This window comes from Anser brachyrhynchus (genome assembly GCF_964034855.1).
Source record: "Anser brachyrhynchus genome assembly, chromosome: Z".
NCBI classification, from domain to species: domain Eukaryota; kingdom Metazoa; phylum Chordata; class Aves; order Anseriformes; family Anatidae; genus Anser; species Anser brachyrhynchus.
Genome location: NC_137697.1, coordinates 63391890 through 63413373, shown reverse-complemented (window position 1 = coordinate 63413373; position 21484 = coordinate 63391890). Strand labels below are relative to the sequence as shown.

The following is a 21484-nucleotide window of genomic DNA, read 5'->3' as shown; positions in this document are numbered from 1 at the left end:
TCCACACTCTGGTCTGTGATCAGAAAAGTAACAAATTCAGGCAATGCAGTGCTGACCAGAACAGAGAAAAGGGATACAAAAATTCAGATCATGTGTGTGTTTTCAAATTGTGTAATGGAACTGGCCAAAGCAGTCGCTAGACACTGTGCAGGGTCTTGGATGATGCTGAAGGATGAGCAGCAAGAGCTCTGGAAAAGGACAAGCATTTTACCTGTCTTTGGGATGGGCCAAAAGGAGAACCTAACAAACGACAGACCTGACAGTCCAATTTTTAAAATGGGAATGACAGTAGAACAAATGATTAAACTATCAATTTTATAATCATCCTAAGGATAATACAGTCATTATATACATATAAGCTGAAGCAGATTTACCAAGAATAAATTACATTAAACTAGCTAAACTTCCTTCCTTGACAGGATAAATGGTTTACTTTTTATGGAGAAACATTAAGTATGATACATTTTGACTCATTTTGTCACAAGCAAATAAAAGTGAGCTAACACCTGCTGAAAAGCTGCACTTGAGAAGTATTGATCAAAGATCTGTTTGGAAAGAGACCTGAAGTAGGTTGTCCACCACAGGATTCCCTGTTTAGACAAAGGGAAGTCCAAGGAACCCTTGTTAAGCTGTGGTAAACGGTTTTGTTTCTGTGGAAGGAGGTTCAAACTTTCACAAGCATGTAATCAATGCTACAAAATTAAATGGTGGAAGTATGACAAAATAAAGAACCAAAACAGTTCCTTAGAAAAAGGTGGGCTGGGTAATATTATAAATGCAATGGCTCCACAAGGATTTTTATTACTCTTGGAGCACTAGCTTCCTTATATCTCTTTTGAATGAATGTGTCTGTCTCAGGAGAAGAGCAATTCAGAGGCATCTGCAGAAAGGAGACCTCAAGTCTCGAGGCCTTACAAAAGAGCTGTATCCCTTTAGCATGTGCAGCACAAACAGAAGCCTTTTGTGATGAAGGCTGATTTTCTTTCTTTCATCTGTGATCAGCGACAGAGATGGCAAAACCTCAAGATGAGTCCCACAGTCACTTTTCCTCTAAATCTGTTTCTGTCTATGCTTCACAAACGGAAATTCCAGCTAATAACACCCACAACTGCTTGATGAACAAAAACAAACAACCCTACTTCCTAGTTTGACTAGCTTAATGTGAGGCTGCTTTAGTGATACAATAGGCTGGATGTGGCCTGCTTTTATGACCAAGCTAGTCATCGAGAATAACAGGAGCAGGGCAGAGAGCAATATCTGGTCCCGTAACTACAAGTTCCTGTGTGTGAATAACCTCATTACCTGTCATCAAAAATAATGCATTTCTGTTTGAGTACTACAGCTAGCTGTGGTGTGGATACAAAGACACCTCTGTTCCAGATACGATTTATGGCCCTGAGAGATGCACGCTGGACAATGAGGTGACCACATGCCATGTGCATCAAGAACGCTCTGTGAGCATCTCTGCAGGGAGCTGTCATTGTCTAGTTTTCCAATATAGCCTGTGACAGATGGTAAAGTAATAACCCAAAATGGTGGCACACATGAAACTGAAAAACAGAGGTGGGAAATGAAGAATGATGTTTTGGCAGGGAAGTGGGGGAATAACTACCAAGGAATAAGGTAATATTTAAGCCTAGACCACACATTAACAGCAGTCAGGGAGTGGGTGTCTTTGTTGTCTTAAACTTCACCTCTCTAAATGGAAATCAGCCCACTTCCATCTCCAACACCTACAAAATCACTTGAGACTTTCCACAGAGCAAGTCATTGTTCCACAAAGGCACAATGGTTTTGTTATTGTTGTTGTTTAAGGAGAAAACCTTGCAGTTAATTTCTTTCTTCAGTGCAGGCTTTTCTGTCTGATGTAAGTCTCCCTCTGCTTAGACTTGTAAGAATGCTGGTATAGGCTCATTATGAATGGAGGTTTTTACAGGCTTCAGAACATCTTTTTTAAATGCCACTGAAAAGGTTTTCAACATGTGTCTCCAGGTGTTAGAACTGTGTTTACAGGCAGTCTCATGCTGCTAAAAGACTATTTCAGCCTGGAAAATCTCTGCAGGTATTAACAAGCTTTCTTCTTCCTTTTTTTAACCAGACATAGGAATAAAAATAAAAAAAGAAAAAAGAAAAAATCACATGAAGTTAGACTGGACACTCAAAATTAAAGTGACAGCAGGTTCAGGAATGACCAGAGTTTACCATGCATTTCTGAGATCTCATCTTATTGTTTTCTTGAAGAAATAATTTCAAGGTTTCAGAATAAACCAACCACATTATAATCCCAATGATTTGCTGTTAGCCACTGTATTGGAACTGCTTTGTTGACAAAGGTAAGTAACCTCTTACTTAAAGGTAAGTACAGCCTCCTCCTCCGCCCCCCCCCCCCCCCCCCCGTAAAGCTGTATTATTGATTTGTAAAGGTCTGTAACCATAAGTTTTGAAGTTTTGCATGACTGCTGAAAAGAGCAATCCATCTCCTTATGACTCCAGTGCCTCCTCATGGCTCTTAAAGGTGGTTGCCCAAGCTAGCTCAGATATTTAGCAAACAAAAAGTGGATGCATGTGCTTGAAGGGAAGAATGAGTTTAGCAAAGAAAAAGCCTTCAGTTGCAAGAGGCACAAGGATCCTCAGAGGTACAAAAAGAAAGTGTACTTCAGAACTTTGAAAAGAACATCGATACATAACATGTCTGAACTAACATGTAACAAGCCTGAGAAGGATCTAAGCAATCAGATCAGACACAGAGGCCTCTGTCAAGGTATTTTGGCCCATAGTCAGACCAATTTCAGAAGCAATACCTCCAGGACAGGTTCATCTATTGACCCTTAAGTGTGGTTTTACTTCTTTCAAGTGGTCCAAATTCTGTTACTTCTTCCATCTGATGAATAACTGTTGACACAACTCTCCATAGAGAAAAGATGGTTGCAACTTCCTAAAAGAGGTGAGATCAACACATAGCTCTGCTCTCAATGGGAAGATGCAGAATATTCATTCCTGCATTTCTTATGATATGTAAGTTACGCAAGACAGGTTAAAGAAATGACACCACCAAGTCCTTATGAGATAACATATGAGTCTTGAAATATCATTTTCAAAATAGTTTTCAATTATTTGTTTTTATGAGCCTGCAATCCAATTTCTCTGCATGTCACAGCAGCCATACAAAACCTGTACGACTGTCATATATGTGAATTTTGACAAATTAGAAGGGAACAGGCCTTTTCTGAAAGGGATTAATATAGATAGAAATTACAAGCTCTGAACTAGCAAATTAATGCCCAGATATCTCCCACCCCTGCTGAAATGAAGGGCTGGCAGACTGGAAAATGACCAGAGCAGCAAGCTCTTACAATATTTTAAGTTGCATTACTTATAAGCAGTAACTCTGTAAATAAGCCAATTTATTAAGTTTTCAGGTATGAGAGGAGCTTTGAGGTACACAGCCTCCCGGATCTACAATGCAATGAGAGTCATCACAGTCCAGAAAGCCAGTCCAATTTTATTTGTTGCAGTGGCTTTGCTGAAGGCCAGCTCTTGCACTAGAAAGCACTTGAGAAACTTTCTCCCACTGGCAGACAACATGCAGTGACTGATCACTTTGAAATTTCCTCTATTGACGTAAAAGAAGCCCAGTGCACATTCTAGGACCTTTCTACTATGCCTGGGATGAGCTTAAACATACCCAGATGCTCCTTATTAGTTTACTTCAGGGGATCTTTCACAGCTGGGTTAAACCAGATTTACATACGTTTGGCTGAATATGCATGATTTCAGGGCTTCAGAGAAGTTGTCGCCTGCAAAGTGAATCTCTCATCTTCACAGTTCCCATTTCACTGCATGGAGTTCTTCTGACAGTGCAGAACAAATGGCGTGTTTTTTTTTTTTTTTTTTTTTTTTTCCTGGTGTGGGCATTATGTATTCTAGGCAGCCCAGTGCCTTTCTGGAAGCAGTTTTTATGTACAGTGTCAAGGAAAGAGAAGCTGTCACTGAGAAATTCTGTGACTTTCCTTTTCCTTTCTTACAGCCTGTTTTGAACTATGGCCTTTCTGCACAACAGGGAGAAGTGAAGTTTTCTGAATGTCAACAAGAGCAGCTCTGCTTAGCAGGCTGAAGCTCAAAGCAGCCTTACAGAAGAATTGGGGTTAAATTTCAAACACTTTATACGACCTAGAAACAAAAATTGTTTCCTCATCAAGTCTGATCTTCTTTAAATACACAGAAAATGGAAATGATGGTTTTAAGCGGGTGACTAAACACATCGCAGCTGAACTACCAAAGGAGCCATCTATTAAACATCCAAGACATTTAAATAAGACTGTGCCCTATATATTCTATTCCCCGAGGTCCTTTGAAATGATTATTGAAGTTGAACAGCTAGGTGGCCAAGCCATCTATGTTTACTGATGCATATTGACTATACTTCCTAGAGATAGTCCTCCTGTCCACAGCTGGGTTGCTGGTTAGGAACATAGCTGCACCCCATGTTAGGCCTGCTCTTCTAAAGAGGGAATATGAAACCTCTTCCATCACTCATATGCCTAAAATGTATATTTTCTGACAGAAAGCAATACTGTGGATTAATTCTTCATTTTCTCCACACTCATGAAGGTATTTTCTTCAAGACCCGGACTTAAGGATTAAAACATGCTCCCAGTGGTCAGTAAAAGACCACTAGACATGTTTACAGGGCTGGGTCTGTAGATCGAAAGTAGCTTATATATGGCTGGTATTTGGTATATCTTTTCCCTCTGTATTGTAGTCCCATAGTCTCATCTGTCACTGAATACGTTAAGCGACTGGGAAATTGCAGTGAGTTTGAAACACCGGCCACAACAGTCAGCAAGACAGATTTTACCTCTAGTTCTTTCTCTGTATCTCACTACTCTTCCAATATAAGTATTAGAAGCCTTATTTCCTCTCAGTTACATTCATTCAGATCTGCAATCCCTCCAGTAAAGCAAACAGGGTTACTCCAGTTACATCCTGAGGCAAAAGACAGCATTTTCCTACTGGTCTTCTCATCCTGCTGCCACTATCATCTCTCACTTCATTTTCTGTCTCCAGTGCTGGCTTCTTTCATGCATCTTTCCTTTTGTCTGTCAAATTTCTCTGCATTTTTTTACTTAACTTTTAAAACCATTTTTTTTTTTTTTTACCATCTCCCCATCTTGCAGAAACCGCATGCACATCTATGCTTTGATGCTGTAACTTCACCAACACTTCATATTTGTGATTTTTTTAACATGCTCACTAATTACGGTGGCCAATCTGCTAAAGTGACTTCTGTAACTAAATCTTAGCATGCATGGTATGGCAGGTAGGTACCTGACCTCGCTTTGAGATGGTTGCCCTGGGGCCAGCAGCAATCTTGCCACAGTGGCGTGCCCAAACCAGCTTCCTCTGCAACACACTCACAGCCCATCCAGGTGACCTCTGGCCACCCAGCCACAGGCCAGTCATATTTGCTTTATGGCACATCTCATCATCATCAGCGTGTCTGCATTACAACAACTTCCCCAACCTTCCACTTGTTTCTGGTACTGTTTCAAATCCTCTTCTTCTGGATTTACAGTAGCATTTGTTCATTTTCTGCTCTTGCTCCTTTTTAGGTCAGTATTTCCCACTGCTGCAAGCAAACCAGGGGTGCTTGCACAGCTAATTAATCAACATGAAGGTAAGTGCTAGAACAAGGAACTGACTGACTGGGTTTTCTCATATCTGTAGGCTAGTTTTCAAGATATGTTTACTGATCTAGAGATACACAAATTTCCATGTGAGAAGTTAGCATCTCTCTTTTTTTTTTTTTTTTCCCCTGGCACTGGGACTATAACAAGTTTTATCACAATCTCTGTGATACATTTTCTCTTTTCTCCTTTCTAAACACAGTGTAGGTGAGTCCAAACCTTTCAGGGAAGCATATGTGATGTTATCGAGTTGTCTTGCCATGAGCAAGCACAGATAAACTGTATTGTCTTTTCAGGTCTGGATGCTGGGTGTCTGAAAGTACCTGCTGATAATACTAATTTGGTTCAGTGTGTGAGAACTGCATACCAAGCTACATAAATACCCCTGGGGACCACTGGGTATGGCAAATTACTTTGTCTTACTGGGTGAGTGCCTCGGGGCATTGCCTGTAGCCTGGTCATATTTAGACTAAAAGCATATAAAGTGCTGCAGGACTGTAACACCTCTTTAAGATGCTGGATAGAGACTAGTGTTTTGTAGAGATAAAGCTGAATGTTATCTGAAAAAAAAAAAAAAAAAAAACAAAAAACAGCAGCACTCTTTATGTTCTTTATTATAAGCTGAGATTGCCCAAACCTCTGGGCACGCTCTGTGGTGAACGCAAGAGGTTCAGTGAGTAGGGAGAGCACACAGAGGAAGGGACAGAGGGCACCCCTGCTCTGTGCCCTTCTCTGAGAACATCTGATGGGAGTCATTCAGCTGCGAATACACACGGAGAATGGTTGAACTGTTTGGTGGAAGCTGTATGCTGATGGCAGAAACTAGATTTCTCCAGTGCTGATCACAGGCTCAAGGCAATTACCAACTGCCTTTTCTGCACCGAATGACAAGACCACTTCTGCTAGCTTCTTAGAAAAAAAAAAAACAACCAAAAATGCTACTCAGTAGTTTTTACACAGCTTTATGACTTGTGCCTCACTTACCCTCATCAGCTAGCTAGACTGAGTTTAAATTTATAAGCAGAGATAGACGGGTGCCTTGCTCTATTTTTTTTCCATAGCTTCTTGTGAAACAAATTCATTGTATTTGCTAACATGAATGACTGTTCTAAACTGGAATTTCTTTTTTTCAGAATTACAACTATGTTTGTTTGCAAACAGGAACTCAGTAAAGTTTTCTGATTTTAAGAATAAGAAAACAATTGGAAAATATATTCTTTTCAAAACACTTTTGGAGTTATCTTGCTGAAGGCTTTGGTGTACTGCCATTCAGGAGGTGTCTCTGTGCAATCTTAAATTCAGCGTCTGAGTTGGTATTTAGCAATTGTTTTAGCAATTGCACATCTTTTGGGCTCTCAGAAAAAAAATGCTCTGTTTCCTTCTGCAAGACCATGATAGTGAATAGCAGTAGCTTTGTAAGGCTTTAAAAATGAGTCTGTCCCCGACCCCATCCTTCCCTTCTCCCCCCCCACCTTTTTTCTTTAACAGCTGCTCTATTATTTTCTATCACAATTGTGGGTAAGATGGGATGGACCATGAGCAAGATGGAATATTATTGACTGAATGCAGCTGGTGTTATTTTCCAATTAAAAAAAATCCTTGTTGGGCATATGAAAGAACTGCCTCGTTTATGCCCAGTTGTGACAATGTTATCAAGTTGCACCTTCATCTGAGATTTTATTTCACACAAAATAGAAATCTTTGGTTGTTGCTGGAAGGACTACAGTTTAATATCTAGGGCTATGCATTTTGGTAGGCATGGGAGGCTGGGACTGGTCTGGAGGCTATCCATTGGGACTCACTGTTTTAGAGCATTACAGGTATTCTTCCTGGTCAATGCGAAGTTGATGATAAATGTGCTGCTGGCCATTTCCAAATGTTTGCTGTATTGTACAGCTGTGCCAGAGATGCCTCTTAATGCTCCCTGAGCAACTTCTCTATAAACTGCCCTAAGCTCTTCTAATGTCAATGCAGCTGTTAAAATTTACTTCAGCAGAGACTCTGACTTGCTCTGATCTGCTGGGGCAGTGAGAGCTGTCAGACTATCAGATAGCTAAAGTGCTTATCAATCATACCACCAATACTCAGTGTACACGGAGTTGTCTGCGTATTTAGCTGCCAAATGGTGACAAATCTCTTCTGGGTATGAACAGACTGAGGTTTTTCAGTAGCTTAGAACTTGGCCAGTGGAGCTATTTTTTTCCAAACAGGTATGTCAGGATGCACATTTTTGATATAATGGTAAATTTGCTTCATTCTCTTAAAAACTTCTCAGTAAAATGCCCATAAGACTCTTTTTTGTAAGAAGAGAATAAGAACATATTTTTCTCTCTCCTCTTTCTTAGCTACTGGCACAAAAATCTTGGAACACATGATTAAAATCTAGAAAAAGTCATAGCAACAGTAATTGGAGACCAGAGACTATGGTGTCTCGCTAAATTGCTAAGTAGCTCAAAGTAGCACTCATCTAAACACCTGGCTAAACTAAGGATATTCATAGAAAAGACTTCTTTCCAAATGTGACAACATTTGTTATCTGTATTTAATGTTAAATATGATTAACATGGCAAAATCTAAATTACGACCTCTCCAGTCTTTTTTAATTAACAACATTCTGTAATCAGTACACACCAGCCCATTTTCATGTTAAAAAATACGCTTGCTTTTTGACAGTCTTATAGAAAACTAAGTAAAAAAGGAAGACAGTCAGTCGGTATCTTAGCCATGGAAAGAGATATAGATACTATTCACTGAAAGGTTATCTATATGAGAAGAAATTACATGGTGTTTTGTACAGAGTCATGTAATTAATAAACAGTTCACAGTCCACATATTATATTGAAAGTGCTCTGAACCAGGACTGTCAATGCTTAGGTTGTTGAAAATTTACTACAGGACATGTTACCTATTAATTAATACAATTATTGAAACTATGCACTTCCTATGTAAGAAAAATGAATTATTCAAATATCTTTAACAGCATATTGACATTTTAATTATACACTGGCATTAATTTAACACCAAAAGGCACTTTAAGACTCTTTTGGCTGTAAGATTTTCTGCTGTTAAATCCCTTCACATTTTGAAACTGTTTCAGAAATCTCTTACTTAAAGGGCTGAGTTCTTTCCTGCCTGTTCAGCATGTTTGCATTGCACAATGCCTCCCTGTACTCAACATGTGCATCCCCAGAATGAAACATGGTGTTATTTAGCACCTTGAACACCAATTATTCCTCGCGGCTTCCAGAAAGAGTGGTGTCCCTGTAGGGCCAGCGTACCCTACAGTGAATTCCCAGCCCTTGATAAATATGTCAGCGCTACAAGGGTCAAACAAGAGCATGAGGCAGTCTGTGTTTCTCCACCAGGCTGTCCTCACCGGGTGACTGTGGATGAACACAGCTGGGAATCTCGTCCATCACACAATAGCTCTAATGCCCTGAACTCTGAGCAGCTGCCTTGACAAATTAGACATGGCCTCTTTTATTGAAAAAGTAGATCAAGGTCCTGGGGCAATGACAGTTTTTCCCTATTTTAGTAAGACATGCTTTTGCTGCTCATTGCAGCCTTTAAATGGATAACCTGACTTTAAATCTATGCAGGTGGACAATTACAGGTCAAGGACACCTGCTATTTCCTGCAGCCAGATTTGACATTTGATGAGCTCTATTTTAAACTTCACCCTTCCTTTATTTGGAGAATTCTGAAGTATGGGGGCATATTTATGAAGGAAAGCTCCACTGTTGGTTTTCATAACCAGGATTTGCACATCAACACAACCTCTTTTATTATCAGATTATCAAAAAAGTTGTTTTTTTTTTTTTCCTACTAAATAAATGATATGTCACTTGACCCTTGGTTCAAAGCTGACTACTCATATTTCCACTTTGGCTAGTTAAATCTGAAATCCATACTGCTAGTGAAACATGGAAACATTTTGATTTCTGAAAAATGCAAGCTAGATCCAGTGATGAAGTATAGTTATTTCTTTAGGTATGGCCATTCCCTTACTTTGATTTACTCATCCTTGATCATATGAAACTGTTTCCTCACTGTCTCTTTACTCTTGTTCTCACAGAAACTTAAAAACAGTAATGAAAGCAAATTTGAAGAAAATCTGTTGTCAGAAACGTTCCTTCCAGCATTCTTCTTTTGTCAATTTCATATACAATTCCTATTTTATTTATTAGCACCTAGTTTTCTCCTCCCAGTGCTTGAACTCAGGGATGCAATCTGGGATGATTAGCTGTCGCCAGCTCTGGGAACAGATCTTGTACATACAAGACAGAACAGAGGAAGGATCAGTGTCACTCCTCTGGACAGACAGGTTTGGTGTGCTCCCTTAATCTTGACTGCACAGCATTCTTGTTTGTGTCACAGAGTACCTGCAGCTCCAGCAGGGTGAGGTTATCAACCTCCTGGCATGTTTGTGAGTTATTAGCCTGGTCTTGTGATACAGATATCTGGCAAATAGAAGCTCTTCTGAGAAATTTGGCCTCATTTAATTTATCAATGGTTTTCTGGTATTGATTTGGTACAGAGCTAAAATGGTATCCTACAGAAGGTGTCTGGTATGCTGTGATTAGTCTCTGAGACTATCAGTTTCTGGACAAGTTGCTTTTTAGAGGTATTCTAAACCAATATGTTTGTTTGTTTTGTTTTAAGTATTTTAATATTCCATCCAAGCAGCTAATATATGTGACAAACATAAATAAGATGTCCTCACAAAACAGGGAAGTTTACAGGTGCTAATTTACCTAAGAACATTTAACAAAATCTATAGGGCTCTGTTTAGCATGTACTCATCCAACCAGCCTCTGTTTAAATCCTAATGGGAAAAGTAATTAGGTTTTAATCTAGATGTGAATCTATAAAAACTTAAATGGACTAGGTCCATTTAAGTCCTGTGTACATGAAATCCCTTTGTGAAGCATTACAGCTCCAAGTAATCAAACCTCTCACTTCAAGTCTCAGCTAAATGTTTCCAAATCATAGACAGTCAGGACAAATTCACTACTCCCTTTCTTACACCACTCTTTTACTGGACTGTGGGCAGAAGATTTAAATGTACAGAATGTGAAGGATCATGTCTGATTCTATCTTCATTGTTTCCTCAGCACTTGAAAGTGTTAGTGAATGGCAAAGTACTTGCAATCTGTTTTATGTTTGTGTGGACAGTGGTTTGAGACAGGGAAAAGAATAGCAATGTTTGTAATAGCTTCCTCCAGGCCCATATGCTCTGAATTTACAGTGCTTCCTGAGCCGCATCTAGTCAGAGCTGACTATGGTGCAGTCTCTCCTCTGATTAGCCTAACACTTTTTTTAGGAAGCAGTCAATTCCTTCTGACTTTGCCAGAACTGTGATACAGATCAAATACAGGGTATTTGCTTCACCTTGAAAATCCAAGCACTCCCCTTCAGACCTGCAAACGCTGACTCCAAAGACAGCCTTGACAAATTCTGTGCCACTTTAAATCCTCTTCTGAATTATTACAAAATGCCAGTAAGATAATAATGACTTCTCCCTGCTTCCTCTGATAAAATACGTTTTGAATCTTTTAGATCCTTGCACATATCAGAATACAACGTTCTGTGTAAAAACAAACTGCAAATGTACTTCCTGGTGCAAAACTCAGCCTTCCCATGATCAACACTGGCTGCTTAATTTATGCCAAAAGAGTCCGAAGCTTTGCTTCGCCACAGATTTTTTCCTCTTGTTTCATGTCTACATGGAAAGTATCTTGTTAAATCAGCACTCTGCGTTCTTTATTATAACTATACTTGAAATTTCATACAATTCTACCTCCCTGGAGCAGAATCTGCTGTAACATTTGCAGACTCTCCAGAGACAAGCATTGTCAGCACTTAGTAAGTCTTTCAAGTAGTGATAATCACAGTAAAAATTAGTAACACTGCCACTTGTGTACAATAAGAAACATCTTATGGAGTCAGATTTTGAAATGAACAGCCCTTGGGCTCCCCAATAACACAGACCTCTCCAAAATGTTCACTACTGCTAATGACACCTAGGTCTGTACCTCCCAAAGGGCTGCAGTTGTTAACAGTTATGTGTAAAATAATAGACTTTAAGGCATGACATATCTACAGGAGCATTCTTGACATCTAAATACACCAGCAGGTCTTAACCGTATAAACTGCGTGCAGCATGTCCCACTTCCAGACAGTTTTTTACCATTGGCATGTGGCTATTGACAAAAGTTTTGTTAAGAAGATACCACCTCATAATCTTCACTTAATGAGAATTGAAACAAATAAGAATACAAACATTAAGCCTGTTCAAAATAACGCTACACTTTAAGCAGTCAATGCCCAGCTAAACCATGTCCACCTGAATGCGTCAGAAAAGAAGCTGTGGAAAGAAATCATAAGCCAAATCTACAACCGGTTTATCAGCACTGTGATTGAAAGGTAAGCTCCATACATTTAGGGAGTGAATAATAAAACTAAGCAGTTGGCTACATTGTGCTAAGAAACCCAGGACTAGAAAAACATGAGGCATTTCTAGAAGGAGGCAGAAGGGACAGGAGACAGCAGAGAAGGGCCAGCAGGGTAATGAGGGAGCAAGGCCAGTTCCTCCTGAAGAAAATTACTTTGTTTTCTTCATGAAGGCCTCTCCGCCAGCAGTAAGCACTATATTATCTACTCCCCCTTCGTTAGTAGAACAACTACAGAGACACAGCACTAGGTCACTACTGGGGTGTACAGGGTAAAGCCTTGGAGTGCTCCACAGGAGGAGCTTCATGGCTACTGAGGGCAGGAGGGAGGCTCAGTACAATGGCAGCAGAAGGGGAGGTTAGACTGCAAGGTTAGGAAAACTCTTTTGGCAAAGGTGAGAAACACACAATTAAATTAAAACTAAAACACAGCAAGAAAGGAAACAAAACATAAACATACTCTAGAACATGTTTTTTTTTTGTTTGTTTTTGGTTTTTTTTTGGTTGTTGGAGGAGATGGAGAAGAGGAAAGAGGGTGCAGTTTGCCCAATCAGAGCTGATTTTTTGTTTGTAATGCGAAGGGCAGATTCCTTAATGGCCAAAACGAAAATGCCAGTGGGATGGCAATGCATAATTCCCACTCTATCGGTTGCTCTACACATTGTCATCTTGGCAAGAAATGTGAGGTAGCTCAGAAACAACAATCCCAGAGTATATTTAGCTACTAAAGCTGTGGCACACAAATGTCACATTCCCATGAGTCAACTCTTTTAAAGAACCCCCTCTTCACGCCCCCACAGATATTCCCCAAGATGCCTGCACTGAATTAAAAGTGAAGCATATGGTTGGATGTGACATCATCAAAGCACCCGTGTTACAGAAAAAAAAAGCAGCAAGTGGATTCTGTACAATTAGTACAATCAGAAGGAAGTTGTTTGTGAGTACAGAAAAAGAAAGAAAACACTGTCCAAAGGACTAGACACAACCAATGAAGAACACCACAAAGCACCTTGCAAAACAAAGAGAAAATGTTAAAAAACGAAGAAAAAAAAAGAAGAAAAAAAGAACATTTTTTTCTCTGTGAATATGCAACAATGAAAGAAATCACAGCAGAAGTGAAAACAAAACCTTGATGAAAGGATAGTAAGCTTAACATTTTCTGATTTAATTTTGTGCAAGAACTCTTTCCTTTGCCCTTTAAACACAACAAATCAATAGCAATTTTGGAGCCAACCAGCTTTGATTGGGCAAGGCAAGGAGTAACAACACACAAGTGGATGGTAATGGTAAACAACCATGCGGTCACCTCTGCCGCCATTGTTTTGATTGTGTGAAGACTGCTTCCAGCTTTGTCAATATTAATAATTAGGCAACAAAGAATGCATGATATTTAAATGACCCTGTCAAGTGCTAATAAGGATCTTTGGTAACCATCACTCCCTGAGGAGGGAACTGTTGAACGTAAGCCACCTCATCAGTCAGTGAATTGAAAATTATTTGAATCCAACAGCTATATATTTATTAATATTTTCACTGCATGCTCCTCTGAAAGCTTCTGCTGGCATACAAGATGCTTTTAAGAGTTAGCTTTCCATCTACTAAGCACTGCTTTGCAAAGGATTTGTAAAGTACAGATCCACACATAACAAATAGTGTCATTAAAATGCATACACATCTCTGCATTCCTCTGGGTACGTAAAGGGCCAGATATTCCACTATTGGTGATTTCTGACCTAGCATCCCTGACTGATACCAGCAGAAGAGCTGGGTTCGAGGATCTTTTCCTTCCTTCCTCATCAAGTCTGCTTAATGACATCCCCTCTTCTCAGGGAGGAGGAGAAAAACACCACTTACTTTCAGAAGAGGGAACACTATTTTCTAGGAAATGTTCTCTCAGCTTAAGAAGTTTGAATACCAGGTGTTACCAAGAGGCCAGACAGAAAAAGAAAAATATATATATATATATATTTTTAGCTGTCAGCATTGTCATTGATTTATTTCTCTGATAAAAAGGAGTGATAGGTAAATCACATGCCATCTTTAGAAGAGCATGCAGGTTTATCTGCTTTCTCTCCTCTACGTACCTGACACCCAGAAATAACATTTTTTAAATTGCCATTCTGCAGCTGAAGAGCAAGGTCTGAGGAACAGAGTTCAGATTCAAAAAATGAGGATGATTTCTCAAACTGAGCTTAAGCATGGATTTGGAATCTGACCTTTTGTTTTCAACACCCTCAAACACTTGCCCGTTACATTATGGTTTTGAATTGGAGTAATGCAGCGGCCTGAACTTCTTCTGCAGAGACTCTGCAGCCCACAGGTCTGTGTGGTACAGGGGAGCTCTGTGCTTATGTCACAGGTAAGTCTGATCAGGTTCAGAAATTCATTTTTTCCTTTAGATTTGCAGTTAGTCTCCTATCCTGATCATGTCTACATGATCAAGCTCAGAAAAAAAAAATCTGGTAACATTAGCCTCTTCTAAAATCCAGCTGAAGGAAAAAGAATACATGGCAGTTTCTCCCCCCTCTTTTTTTTTTTTTCTTTTTTTTTTTTTTTTTTTTTTTTTACAGGAAAAACTGTTGGTAGGATGGGATACTTGTTGGGATACAAGTCACATCTTCTGCCTGGGGGATTTCAGATATTCCTATTCTATTTGCTGCCATCAAGCCTAAAAGCCAAGGCTACTAGATTAATTGCCTCCTTGGCATCTCAGGAAATTTTACTGCTTCTTCTGCCCAATTTGACCAGCTTGTCAGCCAGAAAGCTGCTTCAGACTTTGTCTCAGGTGGGCCGGCCAGGTGATGCACACTGTCCTTGTGGACAGGAGCTGTGAAGGCTCTTCAAGGAGAGTTCAATGAGAAATTTCCAGGATATCCCAAGACTGTGGGAGACATCGTGTGTCTGGGGCTGCTGTGAATGCCAGGCACCGAGTTTACAGTCCAGACCATCGCCAGCTGCTCATGAAGCTCTGCTGAAAACTGTGTTGCAATGTTAACATGCTCACTACCCCCTGCTGAAAGTCTCTGCAGTGAGTGCAGAGAATTCAAGACTCAGTGGGTCAGGCAGAGGGGAAGGAATATGATTTAGTAACCTACTAGTTTGGGCAGACAATTCAAAGCAGTAGGTCTGGCATGGTAGTAGCTTCTCCAGGAACAGCTGATGCTTTTATCTAATGAGTTTTTCATGTAAAATGCATGAACAACAGAGACTGGAATCCACATTTCAATTAATATTTTAAGTGTTTTTTATAAAGTATTCATAGTAGAAAGGCCTGAAGCTCATGTGTGTTCCTGCCCCTGGTGAGTGCCCTAACCACTCAGCAACTGAGTTTTGCTTATACCCATCCTCCTTCTGGCCCGTTGAGTACTTAATTAGTCCATACAGAGTGAAACATCTTCAACAGAGAAGAGATTGAAAGAAGAGATCTAAGAACACCCTGGAGAAGAATAACAAGGACTTAAATCTCTCTAGGCAGAGGAGATATTTGAACCTAAGCCCCCATTTACAAAGGAACCATTTTAACCTCATTCAGATATGGATTGAAAGCAGCAGGAAGAATGATGGAGGGCCATGACAGAACGATGGGTCACTACCATCCTTGCTCAGGAGAAAAGCTACTCTGTCCCTAAGCAGGTTCAAGTGGCAAGTTTAGGCAATTCCCTGCCTAATTCTCTGCATGCATAGCAAAACAGGACTAGAGGCCAAATGGCAGGGCTGTCCCTTGTCTCAGGCACAAGCGTGCTTCAGCACAGGGCTGAACAGGGTGAAACACCACCTAAGTCAAAGCACATTTTGGCGCTTTAAAAATGCAGCAGAGAAACTCTCTCCACCAGCAACCACCTAAGTATCTTTTGAAATACACTGATGATCTCTGCAGCCCCCATTCTCAAAGGTATTAGATGCTCAGGTCCAGTGGCTAGGACCAGCATCTGTGTAACTCCACCAGTTAAAGTAGAGCCAACCTCGGAGCTTCAGTATATCTTTCTGACAGCGAGAGACAGAAATAATGCGAAGTTAGCTGAGACCTGCTGTGCTGCCCCGGGAATTCTGACAAAAAGGCAATATAAAAGTGCACTCTTAAGAAAAATGGAAAGCCACGAATCTGCCTTTGTCAGACAACAGGGAAGATAAAGTTTAAAGAAAGCTAAATCCCCACTGTTTCCCTCCTTCCCATGCACATGCACAATACACACGGCAAAGGCATACATTTCTATTTGTTTTGTGTGGTTTCCTCAGGCAGTGAATTATCTAGGACTGAGTCTGAGATTGGCTGTTTAGTTTCAGGCTTTACGATAAGCTTTTAATTATAGCACAGGAGTTTTATTACATGTTGCTCTGAGCCAGCTGGAAGCAGTTACACTTCAGTCCTCACCCCCTCCCTCCTCACCACAGGAAGTCATTTCCAAGGCCTTACCCTTCTTGTCTTGATGATTATGGGATGAAACTGCCACATATGGGTCTGTATTTTCGGATGAACCAAGCGGATCCTTCCAATCCAGCATGCGTCCCCTAGCATCATAACCCTGTCGAGCCCAAGAGTCGGAAGAGGTGGTGCTTGGAACTAGTGAACTGGAGTGTCCTGTTTACATTATAAATACAGGTAGGGAAGACAAGTCTCATTAGTCACTTACCACGCCACCTCATGCTCAGGAGCACAAACTTTGCTTTCCTCCATGGGTGAACCTCATAGGCTGAGCATGGCTTTGAAGGCCTTGCAAAGCGTTGCTTGAAGGAAACACAGAATTTGGACTTTTCAGACCATCCAGTGCGATGGTGTTAATGGCTGCATGTGTGTGTGGTTGGCTGCAGCCCAGATTGCAATTGCGTCTTTTTGCCCAGCAGTTTTAAACGCATGTGGAGCAGCATGAGGACTCTTTGTCTTAGTCAAACATCCTTCAGCTGGATTCTGCACATGAACCTGACTGATACCGAAGCATCAGTCCACACTGTCTGGCACTGGCTTAGGTTGAAAAGCAATTTCAAAGGCAATTTAAGCAATAAAATGGAACAACTTCTAGCACCACCAGAACTGGAGGGGAATGCCGGAAGAGCTACAACACGATGATGTTGGTTGCCCTCTGCCTCCTGTCTCTGAGGGAATGAGAAGCTGCCCAGAACCTGTGCACTGGGGAGGGAAAACACACTGGGTTTGTGCCTACTTCCACCATCGCCACCAGTCTTGTCTGAGCAGTGGTCTACAATGGCTCTGAGGTAAGGACTGCTAGCACTGAGCCACACATCATTTCTGCTCAGATTAACAGTGAAGTGAAGGCCTTACTACATGAACCTGGCCAAGAAATTGTAACTGCCATGGTCTTCAAAGCACACTTGGTTGGTAGACCTCTTAGGACAGACATGTGGCATTGCTTGCTTGCTCCAGGCCCCTTCGAACACTTGCAGGCCCGTTTTGAAGGAGGAAAGTTTAGGATGTGATCTGCTTTGCATTTGTCACACAGGATAGACCTCTTGACTGGAAGAGAGGATTACAGCCCTGCTCCCCTGAGTTTCACAGCTGCTCTAGACATTGTCACTGCTATCCTGAACATGACTGAGGAACTCCTTGCTGGTTGAATACACCCTAACAAACAGCACACTCACAGGAAATGACCCGCCAGAAACACTGCACAATTTTAACAGTGGTTTGGCTTTAGCATAAATATATTTGCACATATGTATGTCCTTTGCAGCTCAACCCCAGGAAGTAGGTCAACACCCAAAATGCAGTACGCTTGGAGTCTATGGTCTCTGAATGATGGACCCAACTTGGACTTCTCAGTGGCTCAGCAGCTCCATGACTCCTGGGAAAGGGGGCACTGAAACTCCATCCACACCACATTCTGACCTTAAAATGACTCATATTTCTGAAAGTTCCTTTTCACCACTTGCACCAAAATGACTTATTTTCAGCAGGACTCAAAGTGCTCTGGGCCTTAATGTGGGGTAACTCCACCTCCCTTTACCTACTCTCCAGAAAGAGCCCATCAAAAGAAGGGCTTCTGAAACATGTTCAGATTTAAACTAACAGAATCAGATTATTTGGACAGAATGGCAGATAATGCTTTCATTACAGATAGCACTGGACAGACTAGCTGACACCAGCCCTTCTTTCTCCTGCTTCCCTTTTCAATAGCTACTTAATTTTCCTCCCACAGATGTGAGTCTCCCTTGGGGAGGAGGCCAGTCACCAGGCTACAGACTGCTCTAGCAGGGACTCTCCCCTCTTCTTCCCCAAATGTTGTTTCACTGCTTACAAAAAGAAGACTCACTGGGGCAGAAGTATAGCAACACAAGGAGCCCCATGGTGAAGGCACAGAGCTGGGTGCAAGGAGACTGTGCTTCTTTATTTTGTCTTTAACAGTGTCTGGATATACATAAAGCTTTAGGAAGCAGTATCCTGAAAATGTTGAAAAGGTTAGATAGATTCTTCGTCAGTGCTTTGGCCATTCTGGTCCCTGCTCTCAGAAGCAACATCAATCCCTGCAGTGCATGGAAAGCTGATGAACTTCAGCTTCCCAACTACCCTCTAGCCATCAGAAATCTAAATGTTTTTCGATACACCCATGTGCTTCATTTTATCCATCCCTTTTAGCAGCTTCATCAGATTGAAATATTGATGAAATCAGCAAAAATGCTGCAGCTTCTGTTAAAATGCTGCTATGATTTAAAGAAGTTATGCTAAATATTAATGATCTTGGAGGGGAAGAAAATGCCTGTGCTCCTCTGCATATGTTTGAGGAGCATTTTTGATTTAGTGTGCAGGATTGTATGCAGCAGCACTTTGGACTGTGTTTTGCACAGGACATGGACAGAACTAACTCCTGTAACCAGTGTTCTTTGCAGGGCAATTTGGTCAGATTCAGCATTCTCACCATGGAGCATTCTCACCCTTCAGATTGTACAGGTAATCATTAATAAAATTAATTGAGCACTGAACCTCAGGCTGAGGGCTTATGCTGACCAGGGCACTGTATTATTTTTTTCTCTCTCCTGGTAGGAAGGGTGGTCTCCTCTAGCCACCTTTCTTTAACATGGCAAACTAGAGGCTGTATTTTGTTTAAGACAGAGCTTTTAATGTTGCTCAAATAGGAAAGACAAGTCAAACAATATTCTCTTCTCGAAGGTTCCCATAAGCAACAGCATGGCTGGAAGCACTGGTAACACACAGTTAGATGGATGATGGACTTCGATCCAGACTTGCTGCCTGTTCCACAGCAGTTCTACAGGGCTGCCTGTTTCCAAAAGGACGGGTAGAGGCCCAGTGGCTGAAAACACATGCCCTTTTGAAGCAAGAATATGCTGGAGCATGAAAGCTTTCACTTTTATACCATTTTACGCTTGTCAATTCCTGTGCTCATTCTCAAGAAATAAGAGGAACAATGGGACATAGAACAGGCCAGAAAATGGAAGTTACGAGATTTTCATGTCTTCTTTTCCCTAAGGACTAAACCACAGTGCCAGCATTCATGGGGTTTCAGTCTCCAAGTTAATACCCCATTCAATGGCCACAATAATGTGTACAACATTTGGTCAGCCTACAAATAGTGCTGCACTCAACATAAGAAAGCAATTAGTCAAAGCTTGATAAGGAGGTGGAAGAGAAGGAAATCTTGCAAAGCAGCAATCATATTTTATACCTGCTTTACATATGCATTTATATGTCCATATCTCTGTCCAGACACTTTCACTTTAGATGTGCTTAAAGGGACAATTTTAAGGAAAAGCCAAAAGTATGGCTGAAGAAAAACATTTCTTAATACAGTAATCTAGAAGAAATATATGCCTAAGGGACACATTTTCTAAAAAAATAAAATTAAAAAAATTCCTCAACCATATGCTGCAAATACATGGAGAAGTTCTTGGAAATGGAAAGCTTAGGCTCTGTGAAGATAGTAATGTGTACCAGATGGCAGTTAGGTAGAGAAAGGTTTCACACAATCGCGAGAAATCAGTCTATTTGCTCTGTTACTAATGTGCTAGTCTAGTACACACTGAGAAACAGTCTTCCACATATAATCAACATAAACTTTCTTCCATTTTGTGGAAGCAGGGCAGGAGCAGATTAACCTTAATAACCTACCCCACATGTGTTGGAGTTGTATTCTGCAAACACTTGCTACTGGGCAGTGGCTGCCACACCAAACACCATAAGCATTGTCACTGTGTCTTGTAAGTGGCTGAACAGTCAGTCCCGCTGGGTGAATTTCACCTCCGAGCTGAGTGACACCACAAACGTATGAGCTAGTTGTTTCTCTCATAAACAGAGAAAAGGCTGAAGTGGCAGGCATCCCACTCCTGTCCCTTTCACACACAGCCATTATGAAACCTTTACAATGTGCTGTATCGTTTGCAACACGTAGTGGGCCTTTTTTTCCCCATCACACCATTTTTACCACTCTGACTGTGTAAATAGGCTTTGCTGCAATTTAAAGAGGCTTTAGCATATCTGAGAGGTAGCCAGTACCTCTATGTTAGTATCGACTAGCTTTTCATACACCTAAACATCTAAAAATCAAAGATCTGCCTTTGTTTTAAAACAATCCACCTGAAAAGATGCAGACATAGTGCTTTTCAAACTTCTTTGTTTAAAGCAAACATGAAAAATTCAAAATAGACAGGCTTTTAAAAAATCTGTTTTAGGGTGCTTCCATTATTTGCAAAAACTTTTCTTTTGGAGTGCTGTAATCAAGTAATAGGACCGCAGTAAAAGCACTTAGTGTCTACAGGCATGGATAATGATTCAGAAGGGCTGCACTTCTGTAACTACAGCTTGTTCTGAAGTGCACTTGTAAAATATAAGGAGATTTTTTCAGCTTTAAAACAAAGACAGGGATTCAATACGTATTTGATAGTTGCTCTAATATGCACAAGTCGTTAGGATCTCAGAGGTTAAGATGTCCACACACTATCCTATTAACAGCTATAGCAACCTAATTAGACAATTAGAGGGAAAGGCTAAATCAATACTACAGAGGGAAAAAGGAATATGGCTAGGGGGTAAGATAAGGGCCCAATTCACTAAGAATTGATGTTTCCAAAGGTAATTGAAGCTGCTTACAATTTTGTGGAAGAATCTAATCTCATCTCTTTGTTTAAATATGTCTCCCACATCATTCCTCTCTGACCTTCTGCGCAGAACTTCAACCTGCTATTCTCCCCTTGGGTGTCAAAAGGGATGTACTTGAATAGTCACCTGTGTGGACTTTGAGTTTTGTTATTTGTTTACAACTGATCATGTAAGACTGCCCCAGAAAAGGGAGCCCAATTTCAGGAGGAGGCTGATGCCAATTTCAGGAGGAGGCTGATGTAAGGAATACAAAGATTAAGGGCTCAATTCTCCTTTCATGT

The 21484-nt window shown here is 40.8% G+C and overlaps 1 protein-coding gene across 10 annotated transcripts in view; it reads right to left on the bottom strand.

Moving 5' to 3' along the window:
* SEMA6A (semaphorin 6A) overlaps window positions 1-21484 on the bottom strand; it is a 120001-nt gene that overhangs the window by 9576 nt on the left and 88941 nt on the right. For 6 of the 10 annotated variants that reach the window (XM_080574903.1, XM_080574902.1, XM_080574904.1 and 3 more), the window contains one exon: window positions 16554-16718. The exons of the other annotated variants lie outside the window; for them this stretch is intronic. In XM_080574903.1, coding sequence (XP_080431029.1) covers window positions 16554-16718 — 165 coding nt within the window. The remainder of the gene's footprint in view (window positions 1-16553; window positions 16719-21484) is intronic. 10 annotated transcript variants of the gene reach the window in all.